The sequence below is a fragment of the Meleagris gallopavo genome, chromosome 4 (genome assembly GCF_000146605.3).
Source record: "Meleagris gallopavo isolate NT-WF06-2002-E0010 breed Aviagen turkey brand Nicholas breeding stock chromosome 4, Turkey_5.1, whole genome shotgun sequence".
Taxonomy (NCBI): domain Eukaryota; kingdom Metazoa; phylum Chordata; class Aves; order Galliformes; family Phasianidae; genus Meleagris; species Meleagris gallopavo.
Genome location: NC_015014.2, coordinates 66865942 through 66885445, shown reverse-complemented (window position 1 = coordinate 66885445; position 19504 = coordinate 66865942). Strand labels below are relative to the sequence as shown.

Sequence of the window (19504 nt, the reverse complement as noted above, 5' to 3'; positions counted from 1 at the left end):
ACTTTTGAGATGAAACAGTTCTGTACTTTCTGTTAAAAAATATCGCTACCTGACCAGTCAAATCTTGTTCCTAAGGAAATGATCTAAAATCTGCAAATCAGCAAGACCAAGGAAGGACTTAAAAGTAACTCCAGTTACCTATTTGCAACTAGATAGTTTCAGAAAGAGGCACTTTAAAAACAGTACCCTTCTTTTTTCATTTTGTTCTGAATTTTCAGCAAATGTGTTTGAGGATAATATTCTCAGAGCTTATTTCTTTAAATAATAAAAATTTTGCAATGGACTTACAGACGTTAATCATCAAATCTGCATAAAGCTTAGCATCACATCTGTTGCTCAGCTAATGAGAGAAGAAAGATCTCCACTGTTCTGACCTCCAAATTTGTGGGATCCAAGGGATCCTAGGTTTTGCAGTGGAGTTTGTACCATGTGTTGCCTCCCACCTCTGTTCTTATTGCTTGAAGGAAGTAGCAGACTAACACATGAGTTACTGTTCTGTGTGAGGCTCTCAGCAGTTGTCTGAATTACTCATCTCTAATGCCAATTTTACTCTGAAACGTGATAAAAAAATGGCACCTTTCTCAATAAACTCTCTGTTTCTCATGTATATTCAACCCCATGGGTGTTAAATTCAATCACAAAAACGTTGAAACTCTGTATGTGGGTAAAGTGAAGCACATACATAAATAGATTCCTGCATAGAAATGAAGTATTTAGTATAGTTTTCTATATTTATGACTGTTAATCACATAGGTATAATGTTTATTGAATTGTGGCAGTCTCTAGTAAACTAATAAAGATTGGATCCTAACTGTGCTAGGAAGATATAGGAAGATAGAGTCTTTGCTTTCAACAGTGTGTATTTGGACTATGAATTGGTCTGCTTTAGAATCATAATCAATGTTGTGCTTTATCCTATGCATAATTAGTTCTATAGGAAACATGTGCACATCTATCCAGGTCTGCCTAGACATCCCCAGCTAAATTTTGCAAGACAAGGACTACTTTTAGTAGCTGGAGAGAAGGGATTAAAGATGTAGAAGAAATGAACCAAGGCTGAGCTTGCACCATTACATTCTTTCAGTCCTTCAATTTTGGGCTTAATCGTAGTAGAGACAACCTATTTTGAATACCATAATGCCTTTCACTTTCAATTAATGCATTTTGAAGCAGACTTGTTGATCTGATTTATGGAGCTTAATGATACATAGAACAGAACAATCTACAGAACGTGGGGTTTTTTAGTGAAGAAAATATATTATTTCACTTGCTAGTCAGGTTCCCTTGTGAGTTAGTCTTCAGCAGCCAACCATCTAAGACTGATTTTTCTTTCTCTCCCCAGGTTACTTAGCTCTTTATCTCCCATATTTTTTATTATTTATTATTATTATTATTATCATACAGCGATGTGAAATGATGGTAGGTGGGACACACGGTGTTAAAATCCCATCTCACAATTTACAGGCACATCAGTACTTCCCATTCGGATGGAATTAGATCTTTTATCTTATCATTTAAACACTCCTGGGCATTGGAAAATTATTGAGGAGAATCGAATTATATAACTTAATATAAACTGCAAGTAAGATTATCAACATTGGTCGGACTGCATAAGTTCTTGGAAGAAGACAGGTCTCACCAGCCCATAGCTTACTGCTGCCATTGCCTAGTTCATTTTGAACAGTTTGGAGAAATCACAGAGTTCTGTGTCTGATAAATAAATTGTGCCAGTTGGCAGGATTTGGGGTCTCTTTTTCTGGTACACAAGTCTGTAGTAAAAAAACAACCAACCAACCAAACAAACAAAAAGCAAAACCTAAAAGCTGAACAAAAACATCCTTCACTGTGTGGAACAGCAAGCTAGACCGAGAACAGCAGCAGGGTGCTTGTTGATGCCAGTTTTTATATGTGTTTGTATTTTTCCTTAGGTAAAAAATGATACTAATCCTATACTAATATTAATGCTAACACCTTAAATGCTACATCTAATCATAAAGCAGCACGCACACACTGTTTTTCCAGCGCTGCTACAATGTGGTGACATTGACACCGCAGGGATAAGCAGGGATAAGCAGGAAGGACACCCCATAGAATTTGGCTAAGGCACAAACTGGATGTATAGCGAGGCCTACCACGGTCCATAGATCATCTGGAGATGTGTGAGCAGGGCACCAGCTGCTCTGCTGTCACCACCACTGGTGTCCCACCTGTCAGTGCCGCTGCCTCCACCCTGCTGCTCTCATTCCTTTTCTGTATGTACCGTTCCAGTTCATCACCTGAGCTTGTTCAGCCTGTGTTAGCCAGTTGGTTTCCCCACAAGGTACAATAACCAAAACCATTAGTTTTCTCTTAAAGAGCAGGTATCGGTACTGCCATTAATTTTAACAGTGCAGCTTGTCTGCAGTACTCCATACAGTAAATTGAAATAAAATAATAATTCTTTTTTGTTCATTCGAGCCAGACTAATACTTTATATGCATCCAAGTGGAAGGAATCACAGAGAAAAGAGAGATTTTTTTTTACCAACAGTTCTCAGCTGAACTGGAAGTGTAGGTCTCATATAGCTATTCAGGACAATGCATCCCCTCCTGTGGAATCAGTTGTGTATTATTACTAAATTTAGTTGGAAACACTTGATGAAATAAATAATCAGCAGAAAAAATTCTCTTTCTTTAAAATGGAAAAGGATGATAAAATCATGTTTGTTTATCGAGAAATATAATTTTGAAGATAATAAAAAGTCCAACTATTGAAAAGTCATATCTGTGTTTTTAACACTTTCAACTTTTCATTCTGAAAGTGAATATATATTTTACTGTAGCTTTTTATTGCAAGTATAAACATATACATATAAATAAACATTGAAAATTAAAATTGAAAACAGCACTCCAGAATGTTCAAGGATGATTTCAGTTGCTTTAAGGTGTTTTGATTGTTTAGCATTTTGAAATTTCCAGGTTTCATTCCAAACTGGAACAAAGGAAAATTAAAATAGTAGTAAAATAGGATTTCTGGTTCCTGTTGCAGTTCTAGGCAACATAATTTTATAATAAAATATATGAATGAGAACTTTAAAGTGTAAAATCTAGAAATGAAAGCATTACCAGCTGCATTTTGATGAATAGATTTGATACTCTGAATGCTTAGACTGATATCCTTTGCTTTTGTTTTAATGTAGTGGATATCTGAGAGAAGTCAGTGCAACTGTTTGATGTCCAAGTCTACATGTGCAATATCAAAAAAAAATTTTTTTAAATCAACTATCTATTACAACCTCTTAGTATCTGCATGGTGATTTCGTGCATGGAAAGCTATCGTTTCTGGACTGGAAATACCTATGTTTGCTTTCATGGTTATATGCATTCTTGGAAGCAGACAGGTCTCCCCTGTACATAGCTTAATGCTGCCGTTCTTCGCACCACTCCGAAGCAAAATATTCTAATCCAGCATTTATTTTTAGCAAAAATTTCTCTTCTCAGATTGTCTTTTTCAGACAGCATCCTCTGAGATATACATACTGTGTAAAAAGAGGACAAAAAAATTGACAACAACCAAATTAATGAAGACTTCTGCTTTCTGTAGAATTGTATTGTCTGTGTTGATCTTCCTACAAAATAATCTCCTGTCTTCCCTTTTGATCTTTGATTTTCATATTTTTTCTTATTTTCTTTTTTCGATACTTCCGTTCTGCATGGTGGTTGACTAGCTGGTATCTATGTAGGTACACTGATCAGCCAGCTACTGACTTCCCATTACAAATTTCCCTCCACAGAACTCAAATCTGGGTCACCTTTCTCCTACTAACAAATGTTTTTTTAATCAAATAATTGCTTAACATCCTCAAGACCTTTCCAGTATGCTGACATTAGTTTGAAATTGCACAGCAGATTGAAATGTATTAGAAAAAAATAGAATTTTGAGCCTCATTTCCTCAGAAAATCAGTCTAAAACTGATAGCACCTTTGTCAAGTCTGCGGTCTTTTTTCGGTTACCATCTGCATCAGCACTCCAAATATTCAAAGGCAGATGTTATTTTAAGGCTACAGTTCTAGTCGTACTGGTATTGTGTAACTCCAATTATGTTATTATCTCCTCCATATGATTTCTGCAGAGACACATAGCTTGTGGTTTTTCAAGAATGAATTTCATGTATGGCTTTAGTTTTTCATTTAGAAGTTGATTGGGTTATCTCAACTACTTTGTAAGCTCCAAGCTAAAAGATTTCTGAATTTGATTCAGATGAGTTGTCTTCCTCTTTCTCACAAATAATAATGGAGGTTTGGATATTGATTGCTTCTTCCCAGTGTCTGCTTTTTTCTGATGGCCATTACTAGCATGCTGGCTGCTACGTAGCTACATATTTTTGGCTATTTGTGATTGAATTTAGTCATTTAGACATCAACTAATATTAGTAATTGACTGCATTGTGGTGTCCACTTTGCAGCCACACAGCCAGGCTTGTTCTGTCACAGATCTTGTAGAAGCCTAAATTCTGAAAAAATCCAGGTCATGTTTGCCCTTTGCATCCCTCTAATCAATTCATTAAGCGTCATGTAGTTTAGACATCCCTTTACATGACCATTGTGTATTATTGATTGTTCATTTACATTATCTTTGTCTTAGACTATGCTCTGAAGTATAACTTTGTGAGATATTTGGTGGTGGACCACAACACAACTTTCATTAGTTATCAGCCATAATCTCCAGCATGCTTTCATTCAATTGCACAGCTACGATTATTAAAATCGTTAACTTTTAGTCCTTGACAATACTGCTGTATTAGTCTACAGGTCACACCTTTGAAAAAGATTAAAGGTAGATGAGAAAAATACCTCGTGTAATTTATCCATGGAAATTCAGTAACAGATCTTTGTCATCATACTCAGTTCTTTCCTACTTTATAGGTCTCTGAAAGTACTCACAATTCTGTGTACTTTCTTTAATATGGGCACAATAATTTGAATTAGATAACAGGCTTCATAATGTTCTTAGCACTATTTGTTGTATCTTTATTTCCTAGCTCTTGAGAGGCAGTCTAATCTCCTTTTGCTCTTTATGTCGGTCATTTCCACTTAGATTAAGTTGTATCACTGCTGTTTATGAAAGCTATTTGTAGGTTAAAAAAAAAAAAAAAAAAGCTTTAGCACTTTGGAATGTGCCAAAAATTGACGTAGACTCCGTAGAGACTCTCAGAATAAGAAAAATATGAGTATTAGTTAGTGCAATTGGACTAAAGGGACACCTAAAAATGAAAAACTGTGTTCTGTTGGAACAGATTTCTTCACATCTAACCCATACAATGCAAATTATGTTATGAATAAACATTTATATAACACTTTCAGTACGTGAACTTAAATCTCTCTCTTTTCAAGTGCATGCATAGCTTGCTTCTTTACGGGATATAAAAGCTTTGAGGAAAACACAGAACCCCCTCCAAAAGTGGAAATTGTATCATCACTGTTTTACAGGCAAGCTACTGCCTTATAATGAATTATCAAGTGCTACAGGGAGGACCAGCTCACCTAGAAAGGAAACCTCGCTGTCCTGAATCATGACTTACTGATTTAAACTGTTTCTCCTCTTCCCCTTCTGAAATGCTCAGATAAAAGTCATGCAAGAGGTACTGTTAAGTTTTCAGAAGAACAATACAAAACACAGAAAAGTAAAGTTGCTTTTGAAGGTGAGGCTACTTCAATTTAGGTATTCCATGTTGTACCAGCTTTAAGGGTGTACAACATCTGCACGTGAAGATAAAGCCCCAGGCAAGTGTAAGCAGTTAGAATCATAGAATGGCCTGGATTGGAAGGGACCTCAAAGATCATCCTGTTCTAACATCTCTGCCACAGACACCATTACCACTCACTAAGTCAAGCACTACATCAGCCTTCCCAGGGCACCATCCAGCCTTGCCTTGAACACCTCCTCAAGATAAAAACAAAACTAGGAGCTTCAGAAGATGAAGCCAATTATAATTAAATTTGTTAGACAAACAATTTGTCTCAGATCTTTTAAGAAATTGAGCAGCACACCCTAATAAATAAAAACTCATTATGGAGAGGAGAAAAAATAGCCAACCAACCAAAAATCCCACCTGTGAATTCACACCAGCTGATATCAATTACGGAAGCTGCGTGATAATATAAGCAAGATGGCATTCCCTAACTCTTCTATTCAATGGGAGAGTTCACGTTCAGAGAGTAGTTTGTTGGAGGTGATTTTTTTTGGAAAAGGTCAATTATCTTTGTATGTTTTTGTGGAATAGCAAGAAAACTGTCTATTAGTTCCTTTACCAAAAAGAAACTTGAAGGTAGGTTGCATAAGTAGTTCTTTTACTTTCTTACTGTAGAGCTAGTCAACACTATATTAATAGGTTTGTGTCTAGGTGGCCTAAAGAATCAAGTTCTTGATCTTAGTATCATAAAAGTAGGCCTTGATGTGTTCTTTATTGTAGACAAGTAGGCATTGTCTAAGGTTATAAATCTTAGAGGTGGTTTTATTAATTCATTACCTGCGTGATTTAAGGGGTGTTAGAGAGAGGGTTATGGGCCTCACGTAGCTTATGTGATACAGTGAGAATTTGTTAGGAGAGAGTTTTGAAGATGCAAAACATAATGCAAGCGTTTAACAGAAACAGAAAATCCAAGAGAGTTTTAACTTCAAATTTAATATTGCATGAATGCTTACTGAAGATTTACTTTGTGAAGACAAAGTTGAGGCAAGGTTATGCTTAACCAGACAATACGCAGGAGCCTTGCAAGTTTGTGCTATATTACCAAAGATGAGATAGGAGTTGTTCCTAAGGGAGTGTGTGATGTGATGATATTGCCTCATTCTGTCACATGAAAACACTCCTTGATGAAATGTTGGCTTCTCTTTTTTAAAAGTGATCCCAGCATGTCAGTCTGAATGCCTTTGAACCTAAGGCCACCTGCAGCATCAAGCCTTTGCTCGTTAGAAATGTATCTCTTAACAGGTTATGTATTCACCTGTAGTCACTTTAGTGCTCTTGATTATGGGGATCTGGAAGCTGTCTTTCTGAAAGCCCACTATCAAATCTTAATACAGATTTTTTTCTGTGCCAAAGCTATGTTCAATTTTTTAATTCATTTATGTTGTTGCACTGTGTTGTGCTTATGTCAGAACTTTCTTTACTGGGTTTCTCTTTCAGCTTGTACTAGGGTATTAGACAGGAATCTTGTGTAATGCTCTGTTGTAAAGAAGAGATAATAACGCTCCATTTGATAAAGCACTCTGTTCTTTCGGCTTCCACTGAATTTATAACCAATCTTCAAAGCAATAGAAGTAGTCAAATAATTTGAATTTCACTAGTTTGGACTAAGAAAACTGTAAGCCCCCTGGCATGCTATTCAGCAGTGCATCTAAATTTTCTCTACTCCTAGTTCATAAACTCACTTCTCTACTTACTTTAGGAAGGGAGATTTAGAAAAATGTCTAAGAAAAAGAAATGTGGAAAAAATAAATTAGAGGTGATGAACCATCACTTAGTCATGATTTTGACTTTAATTTATTTGAATGTATGCCTTTTTGTCTATCTCAAAATATATTTCATCCCAATGTTTATCATAGTGACATTGAGGTTTTTATGGTGCTTTGAAGTGCTTCAGAGGAAATGGAGAGAGTTTTAATACTGCTGATTTACTCTTTCAGGTCTGTAGTAATTTCCTTACTGCCTAATTGTAAGTCTCAGTTTAATTTACTCTATACATAATGTTTACTGATGCACATATGGTGCCATATTTCAGGAAACTATACCTATATCAGGTAGTTTTGTGCAAATCTACAGTGTGCAATATTTCCATCAAGTGAAGAAAACCCTCACCTGCAATGTAATACATGTGATGGATTATTTTGGTCTAGCAAAATCCAAATATTGTAGTACCTATGGCTGTTCTTGCTTTTTGAATAAGGATCTAGTTTATTTTTAATCCAACTGAATGATGTTGCAAGTTGCATGAGGAATAATTCATTGACAAATATATTGTAAATTACTGTGCATAGTTTGTCAATTATTCCTCTAATAATTAATCTTCCTAAAATCTCCTATACTTCAACAAATCTTTCTATTCACTATGGGAACTTTGTAATCACTGCTTGCTTTTGTTTCAAATGTATCATCTCATTAAAATGAATTTTAAAAACAATATAAATGTCATCAGACATGTCTAATGTTCATATCAAAATAAGCGAAGAACAAAACTGTCCTACTGATGATGATTTATATGAAGTTTAGACTGCTTTGTAGTACCAGCCAAGAGAATGACCTGTAGTTGCATTAGCTTATGAAACTTGTAGAAGCTGGAGTTCATAAAGAGCTTCAAATTCTGATGTTCATTATCAATAATGTAGTAAAGGGAGGAACGGAGCAATTTAAATTGAAGAAAAGCACAGACTCTTCCCAAAGATGTCCTTAACACTCTCCTCCTAATGGATTTATGAGCAATGGCAAGGAGTATGTAGAATCTAATTTCTAAATGGGATTTCAATATTGCAGTTGTCTCTTAATTGCCATTAATTTTATTCATTTCTTAAGTAGTTTGTCTTTTGTGTTGCTTGCTAATATACAGCAAGTTTTGTTTTCAGTTTCTGCTCTACAGAAATTACGACAAGGGCGTTATAAAACAAACAAAAAAACAGATTGTAATCCCACTGCAGTAGGCTCTTTTTGTAAAGACATGGCTGGTAATTCACAGTATCAAATGTCTCTCATCACTGTCCATAGGGTAATATGAGTTCGTGACTCTTGGGAAGGATGATCTTACTTTTTCAGAACATAATCAATTTTTAATTTCTTCTGCCATTGTCTGTAATTTCAGTGGATTGGTCTACCACAGGCAGCTGTCGTAAGCTTTTGCTGTGGCTAAATCTCTAGATCTTAGAGATGCTTAATAGCTGGGGTAGATGGGAATGCAAGTGTTACAAATATAATGCTTGCTCCATTAGCCCTGAGTGAAGTCACGATGTATGTTTGTTTTAGTAAGCATTAACTTCATGAAGAATTTTTGTAGTCAAGGTCCTTAAAATTTGTGACCATGTATCTGTTTAACCCCTCTGGGCTGTTTTGATTTCACTGGTGCTTTCTGTTGTCTCTTTCATTTCTGCCTGTATTTCTTCTTGCTTTTCTTTTTTTTTTTTGATGGTATCCTCTGTACAACCTCCTAATATGTTAATGCCTTGTCTCATTCCTTATTTTTATAAGTTGTAAATATTTGATACTACATGAACCCTCCAGTCAGAAGAAGGGTTTTATTGTTTTATCCAGACATGAAACAAGACCTAGCGCTCATAATGCTCATAAAATGGGTGAGGAGGGAAACGCATCCCTCATTCTTAGAAGAACTTCTATACTTTTGTATGACTATTCTAATACTGTTAGCGAGTACAAGGTTCTTTCTTGTCCAGAAATCATTATTTCTTATTAGATCTTACAATTTTTAAGCCGCTAAAATTGATACTCTTTTGAAGAGTTCTATAGCATGTGCATGTAAAATGAATAAAGCAAAAAAAAAAAAAAAATCAATGTGGATTAACTATTTAAGTAGTTTAAGGTATAGCCAGTACTATGGTTCTGGCTATGTAATATATTGAGAATTCCTTTGTAGTGGCCAGTGACTAGGAAGAATTTTTTTTTTTTTGTCTTGGTCCCTCTCAAATTTCTGGTCAAAGTTTGTTATTGCAAGTTGCTTTCCATCAGTAAATTGATCCCCAGTCCTCACATGACTGAAAAAGACTCTTTTGAAAGAGAAAATAGAAAAATACATAAAGTAGTGGAATCGATCTTTGTATTTCATGATTTTTTTTCTCATAGACTGAAATCTTAAAACTTTTATGTATTATATTCCAGAAATCTGTAACTTAGATGTTTTTGTGAGATACATGCTTTCAATGTTAATCCTTTAGCTGCTTAGTCTATGAAGGTAGATTTAATGGGATGGATATCCACTACCCTTCCAGTTGCTGTTCTTTGGTTCAGTCTTCATGGCTTATATGTAGAATTGACTGAGACTTTATAGCATTATAGCAACAGCAAACTTTGCTGAAGACTGTCATCATCTCTTTTGTAACCTCCCGTTAGATACTGAAAGGCCACTCTTGGTTCTCTTCAGAGCCTTCTCTTCCTCAGGTGAAAAGCTCCAGCTCTCTTAGCCTCTCCTTGCAGGAGAGGTATTCAATCCCTTGGATCATTTTTCTGGCCCTTCACTAGTTCTCCAATAGGTCCACATCTGTCCTATACTGAGGATTTCACATCTGGCTGCAGTACTCCAGGTTAGGTGTCACCAGCACGTAGCAGAGGAGAAGGATCACCTCCCTCACCCTGAGGGAGGTTATGCCTGAGAGGTTATGCCTCTTTTGATGCAGCCCAGGATATGGTTGCCTTTCTGGGCGGTGAGGGCACATTTCTGGTTCATGTCCAGCTGCCATCCACCATTATTCCCAAGTCCTTTTTGGCAGGGCTGAGTTTCATCCTCCAGCTTGTATTGATAGTGGGGATTGCCGCAACCCAGGTGCAAAATCTTTGACGTGGATTTATTGAGCCTCATGAGGTTCTCCTGGACCCAGAGTTTGAGCCTGTCTACGCCTCCCTGGATTGGCATCCCATCCCTCAGGCAGTTGACTGTGCCACACAGTTTAGTGTTGTTCCACAAACTTGCTGAGGGTGCTCAACCCTACTGTCAATGTCACTGATAAAGATATTTAAAAGCACTGGTCTCAGTACTGACCAATCTCCATCCAGACACTGAGCCATTGACCACCATGCTCTGGGTATGGTCTTGCAACTGGTTCCTTGTCTGTTGAACATTCTGCCTGTCCAGTCCATGTATTTCTGATCTGGGGAGAAAGACATTATGAGGGGGACTGTGTCAAAGACATTCCAGGCTGCAATGGTGAATAAGATGCTCTTTGATTAACTTGACTTGCAGATACTTTTATACTGCTAATCTTTATAAAGTTAAAGAATATGTTAGTCATTAATCTCCTGTTACGATGTTCCCTTTCTGTGTCAGATTAGACATTTAATTCTCTACCAGACTGTAAATAATACTGAGATATTTTGGTTCTAAAATTGTTATGTAGCCATGGAAAACATCATTTCAGTGGGCAGGTTAACCTCTTTGAGCTCAGTTATAGCTGAGAGTTGACGATGATGGAACAGCCCTAAATAGTGCTTAGAACAGTAGAACACAATGCTATCAAAAACAGCAACTGACTCTGTGCACTGTAAACTGACTAAATTGACTGAACTGGAAAGACATAAAAGCTGTCTTCACTATTCATACTTTTAAAAGTATTTGCAGGTCTTGATGCTTCCCTTTTTATGTTTTTGTGCTCATTATAGCCAATTTACTATTCTTTTAACTGTATGTTAATTAAGTTTTCTCCAAGACAAAATGAATTAAGTAGACCTTTAAGTCTTTCCTCCAACAACTGGAGTTTAATGTAGTAGAAACTGTCTTCATTTTGAAGCCACCTCTAACTTAAAAATTCAGTTAGGGAATAAAAGTTAATCATTGCCGTATGAGTAATACTATGTGTCACAATATTTACATCAGAATATGGGGAAAACGAAGGAATAGCAAAGACATTGTTTAATTTACCGGTGTGCACGAGATCTCATGCTGTTTTTAGAGTAAAACTTGACCTTTTTCACTGCATGTTTTATGACCATTTAAATTCAGGTCACAGAATTTTCTCATTCCCTTCTGAGCTGATGTCAGTTGTATGAAACCATAAAATTTCTCAATGCATAAGCCATCACTTTAGCTGGACTTGGTTGCAGTGTACTGAGGAACATATAAGATTAGTTTTCGAGTAGTTATTTACCTTGATGAATTACCTTAATTGAATCAAATAGACTGGTAATGCTGAGCTAATACTTTTAAATGTCTTGTCTTGTGCTATTAATATTACCTTGTCATGTATCCATTTGAGCAATTGGATGAATGTCTTGTGTTCATACTCCTGTCACATCTAATAAATGATTTTGTCAAGTCATTCTTTATAGCCTGTAGTGATGGATAGTAAAATTTGTGTTCTCCTGTGTATATAAAAACCATTAAATATACCTTCCAACTTTGATGTGAGGGTATCCTAAAACTCAGAATATAATTTCTTTCTAAGATGGTCATGCCTGTTTACGAGAGAGGTTAGGAATGTACTATTTTATGAATAACAGGGAATATGAAAATAACATTCATTTATTTAGCAAACCCTATGATGGTCAGAATTCAGGAATTTTTTAAACTGCTCGAAATATCTGCAGAAAGCCACATAGTTACCATAGGATATCCATTTTATTCATGAATTTTGATTCAAATACTATGTTGCTGCATATTTGCAGTGGAGAGCCCAAATTGTTGTTTACCTGATGCTCTTATTGTGTTTTACTGTCTTCTAACATGTGATTTTAATACTGATGAAAATAAGATGTGTGAATACACATGTAAATAAACATCCTGAGACTTTTTGTAGGGTTCCATGAGGTGCATTCTTATAATTATAGAATCATAGAATTATTTGAGTTGGAAGGATCTTTAAAGACCATTTAGTCCAATTCTTCTGCAATCAACAGGGACATCTACAGCTGCATAAGGGTGCTTAGAGCCATGCCCTCCTGATTTTGCATGTCTCCAATGATGAGGCATCTATCACATCTCTGGGCAATCTCTTCCAGTGCTTCACCATCCTGATGTGAAGAAACTTCTTCCTTATATGCAATCTAAATATCTTACAGCCCCCCTCCCTCCAAATCAGGTCGTCTCTTCAGAGCTTTCTCTTCCTCAGGCTGAACAGCCCCAGTTCTCTCAGCCTGTCCTTACAGGGGAGTTGTTCCATCCCTTTGAGCACTTTTGTGGCCCTCCTTTGGATGTGCTCTAACAGGCCCATATCTCTCCCTTACTGAGGACTCCATATTTAGATGCAGTACTCCAGGTGAGATCTCATTAGCATGGAGCAGAGGGGCAGGATCACTTTTCTTACCTTGCTGGTCATACATCTTTTGATGCAGCCCAGGATATGGCTGGCTTTCTGATCTGCAAGTGTACACTTCCGGCCCTTCTGGTATAGCTTCCCATCCACCAGTACCCCCAACTCTTTTTTGGCAGGGCTGTGTTTCACCCTTACATCCCCCAGCTCATACTGATAGCAGGGGTTGTCATGATCCAGGTGTAGCACCTTGCACTTGGCTTTGTTGAACGTCATGAGGTTCTCCTGGACCGATTGCTGGAACCTGTTGAGGTCTCCCTACACAACATCTTGTTCCTAAGATGTGTCAACCACACCATATAGCTTGGAGTCATCTGCAAACTTGCTGAAGATACACTTGATCCTGTTATTGATGCCACTGAATGATCAGATCTATAATACCATATTAATCTTGAATTAAAAAAATGAATTGTTTGTTCATTATTCTTAAGCTTCTGAAATATCATTCCCTAAGGAATAAACAGGAAAAAAAAGTTCTAGTGTTCATTTAAGACTTACAGTAATTTTTCAGACAGTGAACTGAACAGTGTGTTTTATTGAGACTTGTATTGAACGAGAGCTAAGAGTTTTCCTGTAAGGATCTTCCCTGGAAATTAGATGGAGACCACCTGGGATTTTTTTAAACATTGTTTTTCTTTGGAAATACTACAGTCTGTCTTATTTCAACATGCTAGACTTCAGAATTCTAACTAAATGTCTAAAAGTGAGGCATGTAATTTAGGTGCAGGTTTTCTCAGTATGTGTGGAAGATGGATATCTGCAGTGGGCAATTATGTAAACTTGAGACGTATCCTTTCTGGCAGTATCTCTTCACATACATTGGCTATAGATTAAGTTCTTGAAGAGAAGATAGAGGGGAGGAGAAGAGAATAGGTGATGACAATGTCATAGGTAGTGGCCAGCACAATCCAGTTTCCTAGCCTGTGGTAAGCCTCTCATAGCAATTTATCCTTTTCATTCTTTTTTTTTTTCCTCCTTCTTCATGTATATTACTGTCTTAGCCATTCGGAGTGACTTAAATCATTTTGTAGGTGGAAAAATATTTTCTAGATGCAATCTGAGATGAATTAACTTTTTGTGGGAATTAAGGATTGCTGTTCCTAATGCACTGGTTTCTTTAACTGTAATTTATGTAAAAAGAACCACATGCAAGTACATATGTGCTAAGAAGTTGCTTTGCTGCTTGTTTTTAGTGTACCACTATGGGATTGAATAGAAATATTCCAGGTTAGGTTTCTCTTTATTGAAATAGAGCTGTCACGTGCTGCTGTCAAACTCTATCTCAAATCATGTATTTATTATGCCTAATAATATAGCAGTTTCCAACATGATGTGGTGTTTAGGTAATACCTTGTCTAGTGAGAGCTTTCTAGTCTGGACTTTAAAATAGAAAAATTTACCTTGGCTGAACATTCATCTAACTGAATGATCGAAGGAGACTTGTGGCTAACCAGAGCTTCAGGGTGAATGGCTCCCAGCTTGCTGTCTCTGAATTCATGTTGTTAGTTTTCTTTTTCACTCTTAACAACCCAATAGCAGAATAAAATATGCTAAAAATGTTTCTGACCCATACTTCTATAGAGCAATGAAATTTCCAGGTAGAATTACTTAAGATTTCATCTTTCTGTCAGTCTTTCAAATTTTAGCAAAGTTTAACGTGAATTAGTAGTTATTAGCAAAGTAGAGAAGTCATCAGTGACATAATTCTTAGAATAATATTGTCTCAAACAGGTGTTTATGAAATAACAGGTGTTTAATCTGTGAAAACTTGTACAGAATTTTTTTTCTTTGGAATAAATTGTAGCATGTTTACTAATCCTGCCTGGAAAGTCCTTAGGTTTTCTCTTCACACCTACTGGAGGTATTTGGAAGAGTGTGAAGCACAAAGCACATGCTAAAAGATAAACTCAAAATAATATTCAGTGCAGGAATTAGAGGAGATTTAGATACATTCTAACATTCATACTAATATTTTAATGGTTACTTGAAGTTAAGCTTCTTACTCCATATTTGGTTTTTAACTGAACTGAACTTTTTTTTTGTAAATAATGTGCAGCTTTCAATTCTCATCAATTTTCAGTGTATTATGTGAGAAATCATCATTATCCTATACAGAGCCACTTGGTCCACTGGGGTTAGAGGCGTGAATCAGCATGAATCTCAGGCATTTAGCAGTTGGATATCTGTATTCTTGCTGCAAATGTATAGCTTGGAGTAAGGAAGGAAAGAAGTCTAAACTCCTGTACAATGCTGTGAGATGTTACACATCATTGCTTGAATATAATGAATGCGGTGGGACTGTATATTGATAATTCTCCTTTTATTTACTGCTCTGCTTTTTTATTTTTCATTGCAGCTCCGGAAGGCAGTAATGGACCATATATCGGATTCATTCCTGGAGACCAACGTGCCGTTGCTGGTTCTCATCGAGGCCGCCAAAAGCGGCAATGAGAAAGAAGTGAAGGAGTACGCGCAGGTCTTCCGTGAGCATGCCAACAAGCTCGTTGAGGTAAGCAATCTCATTGATGCCACTAGGCTTCCAAGTTGTCCCTCTAAGAGAAGCAAGGATAGCAGTCCATCAGCTGGAGTCTAGAGGAAGCAGTTATGTCGTACAGGCTTCAGCTGACCCTTTTGGGTCAACTTTGTGATGGCACAGCAAATATCTTGCTAGATGGCAGAGAAAACCACGTGCTATAATTTAGTAGCTTGTTAGAGCAATTCAGCACATTTAAAATGTTTCTGGTATTTTGTCAAAAGTTGAGAGCGATGAGAAGCAAATTTCAGTTCAGCTTTACTGATATTATGTAAAGTTCCCATTTCAAAGTACAAAGCCAAACAAGTGCTTCAAAATATCTGCTACTGACCAATGCTGCTTTCAGCTAGCCAGAGCTAGTTGTACCAAAGAAAAACAGGAGAAAGGACATACAGAGAAGGTATAATCTAATGCCATGTTTATTTTTGAAAGGTATGTGTTCCATATATGTATTTAGTATTATGTGTTTCTGAAGAGACCTACAAATTCACAAGCAATAAATTCAAGGCTTCATGGGTGATACTGAAATAGCTCAGTTCTCCCACAGGGACAATAAAACATCATGATTGAAAGCTGGATGCTCACTGAATAGACTTTTAGGAAAATGGTAATGTTTGTTGCCATTTGCCCTTTGAGAGTGTAAGAACTATGAAAAATGCTTGTATTTCTTGAAGACAAATGCAGTTCAATGATTTGTTTGGTATTATGTGGCATTATGAACTTCTCTGTACTAGCGTAATTTTGAAGAATATGTAGCAGCTTAATATCCTTTCTCTCTAGCTATACTATGTGTTCTTAAGCAGGGAGAAAAAAAAAAAGTTGTTAGGGAGCTACTAACTTGACAAGTATTGAGCTATGCTTCTGAAAGACTTTGATTCTTACAATGAACTCTGTCCTAAATCACTAGCAGCCCAGCTCTTGAGCGGAGTAAAGGTTTCTTTGTTGCTCTTGACTAAAGTAGAAAGTTCTGACAAATGTGTGGGGTCTTTTCGGTGGTAATAAGATGTTTGTCTGGAGCATACTCCTTACGAGTCTGAAGACCATGGAGCACACTACCAGTCTTGGCTGGGCTGTCCTAACATGCTGCTCTACCATACTGTCTGTATTTGGTACCTTCTGACTTCTAGCTGTTCAGGCTGATGAAAGATGAATTGCATGGGCAATATTTTCCTAGTGATAATGGTGTTGAGCAGCTATGAAGCAGTGAGTATCTCCACTAGTGCACATTTTTATGACTGCAGCATTCAGGCTCTTGTTCATCACTGGTGAAAATGCACAGCTAATGGTGGTTGTTATTTTGAAGAGTGTTTTGCAGCTGAGAATTTGTTCCATCAAATAGTGTTATTAATGAACTTTTATTATTCTGTTTGGTAGAACTTTCTAGGTTTAACTCTTAGCTTGCTGAACTGTTTATTGTTATAACTTTACCCATTAAATTATTAAAATTCAATTAGTTTTTCTGGGAGATGAAATTCAACAGCAGTAGACTCTAAGAGTTATGAAAGCAAGCTGTTTGCTTTCTTTCAAGAGAATATGTTTGACTTCTAACTAATAACGGTGTGAATTCATATTATAGGACCTTATAGCTGAAGCAGTGAGTCAAATCAGGCTTCCCATCTTTGCAAGATGGATGGGGGGTAGAAAAAACCACTAGTAGATCTCTACCAATTAAGTGTTTTTTATTACTTAGGTATTTTTATGCAAGGTCAGCTAGGACTTCACCAGTTAGTGAGGAGTTAAAGTCAGTTGCATTATTCTTCCTTGAAGTTTACTTCCAACAATTCTAATACCATAAAAAGGAATTCTTATTCTTGAAATGTTTCAGTACCAAGTTTGAAACTGCTAAAAACAATACTTTGAAAGTAAGTTGCCCTACCAATTTTATACAAATCCTTCTTTATGAAGGTTTTTATGGAGCATACATGTATTTATCAGTTTCATCTCATATGAGCTTAAAAATTTCCAGGGCTGTCCAAAACAATTCAAGTTATATACTAAGAACACTTGCTAGTGGAAGAGCTGTGTTAGGCAATGGTTTATGGTGATTAAAGTTTGATATAGTGCAAGCAAATCAATAGCATCACAAGGTTGGATAATAGCTGGTAGCTGGTGAAACCTAACGACAGCATTTCTGTTCCTGTTTGGTTTATAGTGCCTTTGCCTGTTTGGCTCACAGGAATCTTTATTAACTTCCTCTTGCTCATGCAGCTGTCATTTTGAAAAGGATCCTGGAATGACTTCAGGCAGTTGAGAGTTTTTTGATGTGGTGTGTTTTTTTTTTTTAATCACTGTTCTTGTTTGTTGTTTTTCTTTTCTTTTAAAATGTCAAGAAGAACAAAAGGTAGTGTTGGAACTCTTTCATAATGTACAATGCGGGCTACCCTTCATTTTTCAAGAAGTGTATTTGTAGCTCCTAAGTTCAGGCTGGTCATATGTTTTCTTATCATAAATACGGTAACAGGCTTGCACACTCAAGACAAGAAGGAAGAATAACTGCTAGCATGGACAGCATAGGAAATGAGCATTTGGACCTGCTCAGAGACCTCTACTTACTTGATTTAGGAAAGAGAGGAGGTATGGGTGGGAAGTGTAAAATGAAATTTTACTATGGTGTTCAAGACCGTATTTAGTCTTGATTTACAGCAGTAGTAACATCTAATATCTAACCCAATAGTTTGCTTTTTTTTTTTCCCCTCTGGAAACACCTTTCAGAATGGTTCTCAGGGCATTTAATCCATAAGGAGTGCAAAGCCAGGGTTTCTTTCGGGCAGTATTCAGATTCTGGACTTGCAGGTGAAGTTATTATTTGGTGTGAGTCTATAGTACCTGTAATACCAATGAAGTTTGTGGTGTGGCACGATATCTTCCTTTCAGATGCTACTAGTGATCTTCATAAGGAGCACACAACATCTACAACACCTTGTTTTAAGATCATGAACTGAATTGGAATTTAGGGCAGACTCAAGCTAGAGTAACAAGCCTAAGAAGAAAAAAAAATTGACTCATTATTTCTGAAACTTTAGTTCAAGGAACAAAGTGTATTCCTACATGAGAGATTTCATAAATACTATACTACTTGAAGTTTTCCATTCTTTTTGTTTAAGTTCACATCACTGCAGTATCAGAGTATACAGCTAGCTATTTGCTTCTGGTAATGAATAAAAGTGTCAATATTCTTTCATAGCTTCTGTATCCAACTTCCATCATGAAAAATGTATACCTCTCTGGATTTGCTCTTAGACACTGATGGGGTTTTATCCTGTTATTGTACTTGACATTAATTTAGCTAGATAAATAACATTTAGAAGATGACAAACCTTGGTTCTAATCAAGGAATATAAAGAAGGTCATAGATAAGATTAATTTAAGCCCTTCAAGTTGAGAGATTTGCTTTTGAAGCTGTGGCTGCTTCTGTAACCTAGTGTTTTGTATGCTCATGTTAGTTTGAATTTCCATCTCAGGTCTTTCTCCCCTCTGTGGGCAACAGATGTTCTTAATTCCTAGTAAGCATCATGAGTGTATTGAAGATTATTAAAACCACAAGCCCAATTATCTGAACTGAGCATATGAAAGGCTTGAGCTTCTTTACAGTTATTTCTTCTGGATGCCTGCTGCAGCCAGATCGAGGTAGTTCATCTCTTCACCTTGGATGGCTATATGTATTTAAGACAAAATGAACCAGAAGCCTTTCAAGACAAAACTTTCTGCTATGTTACTACTAAACTCTTAAATAAAAACCAAGTTAAAAAGCCAGAGCCTCTTTATTTTAACTTGTTAGCCACTATATAAGCTACATTTGTAGTGCACTGGGATTTGTACCAATTTTCTCTTCTAGTTCTTAGATCAACACAGCAGAAGTCATCTTACAAAAAAAAAGTGATGTATGGAAATAATTGCTCTTCCAAGGCTCTTGTGCACCTGTTCCTGAAGAAGACAGGGTATTAAAGGAGTTAAACAATCAATGTCTAA

The 19504-nt window shown here is 36.6% G+C and overlaps 1 protein-coding gene across 1 annotated transcript in view; it reads left to right on the top strand.

Annotated features, from left to right (window-relative positions):
* The first annotated feature begins 6193 nt into the window (after positions 1-6193).
* Positions 6194-19504, top strand: part of LOC104910913 (catenin alpha-2-like) — a 57431-nt gene continuing 44120 nt past the window's right edge. Inside the window, exons 1-2 of the mRNA XM_010710655.3 lie at positions 6194-6307; positions 15359-15511. Of these exons, the coding sequence (XP_010708957.1) occupies positions 15374-15511 (138 nt within the window). The 5' untranslated portion in view covers positions 6194-6307; positions 15359-15373. The remainder of the gene's footprint in view (positions 6308-15358; positions 15512-19504) is intronic.